Below are 6,595 nucleotides of genomic sequence, written 5' to 3' on the forward strand. Positions count from 1 at the left end.
ATCACACTCTGTCCCCGTCACACACTGTCCCCGTCACACTCTGTCCCCGTCACACTCTGTCCCCGTCACTCTGTCCCCGTCACTCTGTCCCTGTCACTCTGTCCCTTCACACTCTGTCCCCGTCACTCTGTCCCTGTCACTCTGTCCCTTCACACTCTGTCCCTTCACACTCTGTCCCTTCACACTCTGTCCCTGTCACTCTGTCCCTTCACACTCTGTCCCTGTCACTCTGTCCCTTCACACTCTGTCCCTGTCACTCTGTCCCTGTCACTCTGTCCCTTCACACTCTGTCCCTGTCCCTCTGTCCTCTGAGTTTAAAGCTGGAGACATTTTTTTCAGTTATTTTATACTAAACTTAACATAAAATATTCAAAAAGTTAAATTCATAAAAGTTGAACTGGGTAATTTCTGTGACTAAACCCCTGACCCCTCTGACCCCCCTGACCCCCCTGACCCCTGACCCCCAAACGCCCAAACCCCCTGACGTCACTGTGACAAACATCCACTCACATTTACACATAACACATCTGATCTGAGCTGCCTCCGTCTGACCTTCTACAGAACTAAACACATGTGGGCGTGTTTCTCTTAAAGCTCCGCCCACTCTCTCTTTAAGCCCCCGCCCACTCTCTGTGAGTCAAAAACCTGAGCGTTGTCAAACTCTTGTGTAAACCCACATTTTCCTCGACGTGTTTGTGTCTGGAGCTGCTCTTCAGGAGGATTATACTTGTTCTACTTGTTCTTTTTGTTCTGGGACACACACACACACACACAGGATGCTTGTTCTGCCTGTGCTCATGTGTCTGCTGCTGCTGCGCGTCTCAAACTGCAGCCCGGGACAGGGGTGTATGCAGTGGGACCTGAGCGGGGAGGACGTCTGCTGCATCAGCTGTCGACCAGGTAAGAACAGACTGAGGAGTTTAATGTGGAGACCAAAGGACAAAATACTACAGTACTATGTGTATATATGTACTTGTACTATTTACTCTGGAGATATTTGAACAGCTGTGTTTTAAAACTTCATCTGGAGCTCATTTGACTCTCAGATTTTATTCATCCATGAGGAAAACTACAGATCACTGCTGATTTAATGTTAAATTCTCAAAAATAAATACGACATTTAATCCTAAAAACAAAACTCTGGTAATATGAAAAAATGAACAATAAGAATAATAATGAGAAGAAGAAGAAGATGAAAAAGAATAAAATAATAATAAAAATAAAACAATAAGAAGAATAAAATAGGAAGAAGAAAAAATAAAAAGAATAAAATAATAAAAATAAAACAAGGATAAAATAGGAAGAAGAAAACTAAAACTAACTAAAAGAAAAAGAATAAAATAATAAGAAAAATAAAATAAGAATAAAATAGGAAGAAGAAGAAAAATAAATTAATAAAAAAAAATAAGAAGAATAGACTTCTTAGACTGCTGCCCCCGGGATAAGTGGAAGAAAATGGATGGATGGAAGAATAAAATAGGAAGAAGACGACACAATAGACGGTCAGACTCTGTATCTGAAAAAGTCTAATTTCCTGATGATTTGTTGATTTTAAACAGATTCATAAAGTTTTTATCAGATCAGATTCATCTGTGTCTGACCCAGAGTCAAATTTAAATGAAAATGTGTCACTGGACAAAGAGTTTGAGCCTGAAGTGGACGGACGACTTCAGCCTGAAACTGTCCAGGGACACGTGTGATGATGATGATGGTGATGATGATGATGATGTCACGGGGTCGTCTGCGTCTCTAAACCAGGTCAAATGAATGAGATGAACCGTGAGCTGCTCCTGACTCACGTTCAGCTCAAACTCTGTGGTTGAATCTGGGGCAGGATCCCACTCGTGTTTCCCTCCTAAAACCAGACGAGTTTCTGTGGTTTGATCTGACGCCACATCAGACGCTCTGGAACACGCCACTAATAATGTTTATGATCTGAGCCGCCGCAGCTCACGGTTTACACTGCAGACCGTGGCTCAGCTGGTAGAGCGCCGGTCCACTGATCTGAAGCTCCGACTGTGAATGCTGCCGTTGTGTCCTTGGGCAAGACACTTCACCCCCTCGTGAGATGTAAAACACTTTGAGTCTTAAACGTGGAAAAGTTTAGTATAAAGTCACAACAGTGAGAATAAACGTGGAGTCTGTGGAGGTCACATGATCACATGGAGCTGATATAGACACGCCCCCGAGGACGTCGAGAACTGACATGAAACGTGTCCTGAATGTTCCACAGTTTGGCATTAAACTGTCACTATGGAGAAAAGCACCAGGCCGCAGGTCTGTGGAGAGGCGAGCGTCTCTAGCTGAACAAATGCCAGAGAGATAAGTGACTGTAATGCCATACTGTGGTACATTCCAGACAAAGCCGTCACATCTCCATGGAAACAGCAGGTGGCCGACCTCCAGCCAGAAAAGTTCCATAATGCACCTTTGATTGTAAAATGTGTTTTCTGAATCTCTTAAGATGATCATGGGATGTTTTTTTTGTAGGAAACTATCTTGTGTCTGAGTGCGGCGAGGACCCCAGCACGCTGTGTGCGCCGTGTAGACCCAACATGTTCGCCCCGTCCCAGACCGCGGACAAGTGTCAGCACTGCAACCAGTGCATAGGTCAGTCCAACGGCGAGGCTTTGAAATGTGGACGTGTGTGACGTGTGTGTGACGTGTGTGACGTGTGTGATGTGTGTGACCTTTGTGACCTTTGTGCCCTTTGTGCCTTACTCGTCTCCCTCAGACCCTCAGGTGACGGTGTCGTCCTGCACCAACTCCACAGACACAGTGTGTAGATGTAAAAAAGGCTTTTTATGTGGAAACCAGCAGTGCTCCTTCTGTGTGGAAGAGTGCGGCAAAGGACAAGAACCAACCAGCGACCGTAAGCCACACCACTATGACGTCACTATGACACCACTATGACATCACTATGACGTCACTAATAACACATCTAACTACCCGGCTCATCTGTTGGTCAAATAAAATTAAAAAAACATCTAAAACAACATCAACATCTCTGTGAGACTGAGGCAGCAGACCCCAGACAAATCCCCAAACACCACAATTTCTGTTTTTGATTTAAAAAGTTCAGTCATTCAGTCCTTTACATCCTGAATCTTTAAACAGTTTAGACGTGCTCTGCCGGGTCTAAAGTCACATATTTTAAAAACTGACCCAAGAGGCAACATGTACAAAGAAAACAGTAACGGGCCTAAGATGGACCCCTGTGGAGCTCCACAGATAAGAAGAGATAAGTCTGATCTGTGGGGGCCTTGGCCAAAAGGTTTCAGAGTTTCCATTAAACCACATGGTAATATTCAATAGTTTATCCAGTAGAGGGCGACAGTGGCTCAGTTGAGGTTGTCGCTGTGATTCCAGCTCCCACAGATGAACACCGTCATTGTGTCCTCGGGCAAGACACTTAACTCACCTTGATATAAAGGCGTTCGAGCCTTGAACGTGGAAAAGTGCTATAAAAATGTGACTTCACCTTTTATTAAACATGTTTTTATCATCGATGTGGTTTCAAAATCCGAGTATTGATTTTGATTATTTTCCTTCGTGACGTCACTAAAATTGACCCAAAATGTCGCACACGGCTTTTGGATCGGCTCGTACGTCTTTAAATCGTGTTTTCGTGTCTGTGTTTGTGTCCAGGCTCGTGTCGGCCGTGTCCACCTGGAACCTTCAACGACCGGACTCATCAGAAGTGCAAAGCCTGGACCAGGTCGGTACTAAACTCTTCTTCTCGTTAAAAATCTTTTACCGTGATCTGTTTGTCGTGTTTGGGTTTGGTGCGAGAGCGAGACTTCATTTGGTTTATAATTGGACGTCTTTCTTCTCAGGTGTCCAAACCAAATCATGGAGAAACACGGAGACGCGTTCAGTGACTCCAAGTGTGGGAATGTTTCCGTTCTCCCAGTGGCTATTCAAGAGAAAAACGGTAGGAATTTTGAAGGAAGAACGGATAAAAGAACCAGATTGTGCGTCACAGATGTAATGATGTAAACGTGTGATGTGTCGGCAGAGCCCCGCCCCGACCAAACCTCAGGAGGTCTGTCCGTCATTCTGTTCTCCGCCTTTGGAACGGCCGTTTTCGTCCTTCTGATCGTAGTGATGTTCATGACTTTAGCGCAAGCGAAGCATAAAAAAGCAACGGAGCCACGGACGTCAGAGGAAACGGTCACAAAAATTCCAATACCCTACACGCCGACAGGTAAATGTGGTTTTGTATCGAGACGTTCAAATTTACAGAATAAGGACGACGTTAACATCACGAACAAACAAATCGAAACATAAATAATCATCGTAAAATGAACTTTAAAAGAGACGAGGCAGAATAAAAACCTTTTCAGTCATGTGCACAGAACCTCAGGACTAAACCGGGACTAAACCAGGTCTAAACCAGGACTAAACCAGGACTAAACCTTAACAAAAGACGAAATTTAACTCAATCATTTGGACAAATCGTTGTAGGAGTGAAGACGTTCATCTGCTCGTCCAAGCCGCGGCTTGGACGAGCAGATGAACATCTTCACTCCTACAAGACGCTTCTTCAGTTCTGGTCAGATTCCTCCTGGACACTGTCTTATATCTGTCTGAAGGAGGCGCTAACGACACCGAAACTGTAAACAGCGTTTGTCTCCAGTTTCAGCCTTAATGACCCTGTTCGACCTGTCATGGCCTATTGTTCTCTTTGTTCCTGTTTGTTTTGGGTTTTAGGATAAAGCCGCAGATCAGATTATGTCTCAGGCTCCAGCTCCTGTTTAAGGAAGGACTAAACCGGGACTAGACCAGGACTAGACCAGGACTAAACCAGGACTAAACAAGGACTAAACCGGGACTAGACCAGGACTAGACCAGGACTAAACCAGGACTAAACAAGGACTAAACCGGGACTAGACCAGGACTACGTCAGGAGGCAGGTCCCTAAAGTTTAAAGCTCGTTAAAAGATCATGAGACTCACACTCAGACGGTCTCAGGTCCAGTTCTCCGCTCTCAGCCTCTCTGAGCTGAGTTTGCATGTTCTCCTCATGATCTGGTTTATTTGGGATGCTCCAGTTTACACCTGCAGGGCGGCGCTGTGGAGGTCCTGAGCTGACAGTCCCACAGGGCTGTGACTCAAATGTCAGGGACTTTAGATATTTGTACTGTAATAAATGAGTGTTTGTTTTTCCAGACGACCCGGCGACGCTCAGGGCCGTCGAGTGCAGTTTCCACGAGGCCGAGCAGGAACAAGGAAGCAGCTCGGAGTCGCTCCTGCCCTGATAGAACTGTTTTTATAAGGAAAAACAAAGCAGCTTCCTCAAATGATTAAACTGTGGATGGTTTAGAGCCCCTCTTTAGCTCCACCCTCTTTATCCCCACCCTCTTTATCTCAGCTCCGCCCTCTTTATTTCTGCATTAACCCCACCCTCAGGTGGAGCTGGAGTCACTGATAAGAGGAAACATCAGAGTCTCAGACCTGGAGACGCCGGAGTTTAGACGATAAGACGAAGACACATCAGGCTCAGGGGGAGGACACTACTGTACTGTAGTACTACTGTATAGTACTGTACTGCATAGTCCTACTGTATAGTACTGTACTGCATAGTACTGTACTGCATAGTACTGTACTGTAGTACTGTACTGCATAGTACTACAGTATAGTACTGTGCTGCACTGTGGGAGTACTGTAGTACAGTACTGTTGTAGTGTGGTACTACAGTACACTATGGTACAAGTTTCACTTCAGCCCAAACTGAACAAAATATTATTTTCCTGGAGCATTTTGTAAACGTGTCAAACCCGAGACATCAGGGACATGAGGGACATGAGGGACATCAGGGGCATCAGGGGCTTTCCTGTGTGTTAATGTTGTGTTAATGTTGTGTTAATCTTGTGTGTTAATGTTGTGTTAATGTTGTGCGTCCGTGTGTTACTTAGATGTAAATACAGATCTATATAAAGGTGTGAGGTGGTTGGATCAGGTCAGGACACGTCCCACATTCCTCATGAGTCAGAGGACGAGGACGAGTGTCTCAGTCTGACCTCGTCCTCGTTGGATCAGGACGAGTTTCACTGGAGCCAAAAACAAAACACTTGATTAGTTTGAGTGTTTTTGTGTAAATGGAGCTGAGTTTACCACAGTGAGTCAGACTGACGTGTTTCACCTTTAACATTTTGCTGTGAACAAAAGCACAGGGTTTAGTTTCACCAAATGTTCCATACTGCAGCTTTTTTTTAAACTTTTTTACATTTTGAAGGTTTTATGTTTTCATTATTTCTGTGAAAAAATGTTTTGTGTTTTTGTACTTAAATAAGACAAATATTAAACAAACTACTGAATACATTAAATATATTTTTCTACTGTTTGGTCGTGTGGTTAATCCTCACCCCTCAGCGCGGAGGTTGTGGGTTAGATCCTCACCCTCAGCATCAAAACTATGAGACGTGAACAAAATATAAACTCAAAATAAAAACACACTGACACTTTTGACCCGGGTTTACTCTTTTTACACATTTAGTCTCAGTTAAAGTCTGAGGCTCTGGGGGTTTGTGGGTTTAAGGCTTTGGTTTGTGATGTTGAACTTTAACCTCTGAGTCAAACTTCCAGTTAACACA

General features: G+C 44.3%; 1 protein-coding gene across 1 annotated transcript; it reads left to right on the forward strand.

The window, feature by feature from the left end:
• The first annotated feature begins 478 nt into the window (after window positions 1-478).
• Window positions 479-6,208, forward strand: tnfrsf9a (tumor necrosis factor receptor superfamily, member 9a). Its single transcript, XM_033969235.2, has 7 exons — window positions 479-900; window positions 2,491-2,610; window positions 2,735-2,872; window positions 3,649-3,718; window positions 3,837-3,934; window positions 4,019-4,207; window positions 5,172-6,208. The coding sequence occupies exons 1-7, from the start codon at window positions 777-779 to the stop codon at window positions 5,258-5,260; spliced, it is 828 nt and encodes a 275-aa protein (XP_033825126.1). The 5' UTR covers window positions 479-776; the 3' UTR covers window positions 5,261-6,208.
• Window positions 6,209-6,595: the final 387 nt, after the last annotated feature.

This window comes from Periophthalmus magnuspinnatus, chromosome 7 (genome assembly GCF_009829125.3).
Source record: "Periophthalmus magnuspinnatus isolate fPerMag1 chromosome 7, fPerMag1.2.pri, whole genome shotgun sequence".
Lineage (NCBI taxonomy): Eukaryota > Metazoa > Chordata > Actinopteri > Gobiiformes > Gobiidae > Periophthalmus > Periophthalmus magnuspinnatus.

Excerpts from the sequence above, each read along its gene's own strand:
- tnfrsf9a (XM_033969235.2), top strand. The coding sequence starts at position 777 with ATGCTTGTTCTGCCTGTGCTCATGTGTCTGCTGCTGCTGCGCGTCTCA. Across the intron at positions 901-2,490 it reads CTGCATCAGCTGTCGACCAG|GAAACTATCTTGTGTCTGAG; the intron begins GTAAGAACAGAC and ends TTTTTTTTGTAG. Across the intron at positions 2,873-3,648 it reads ACAAGAACCAACCAGCGACC|GCTCGTGTCGGCCGTGTCCA; the intron begins GTAAGCCACACC and ends GTTTGTGTCCAG.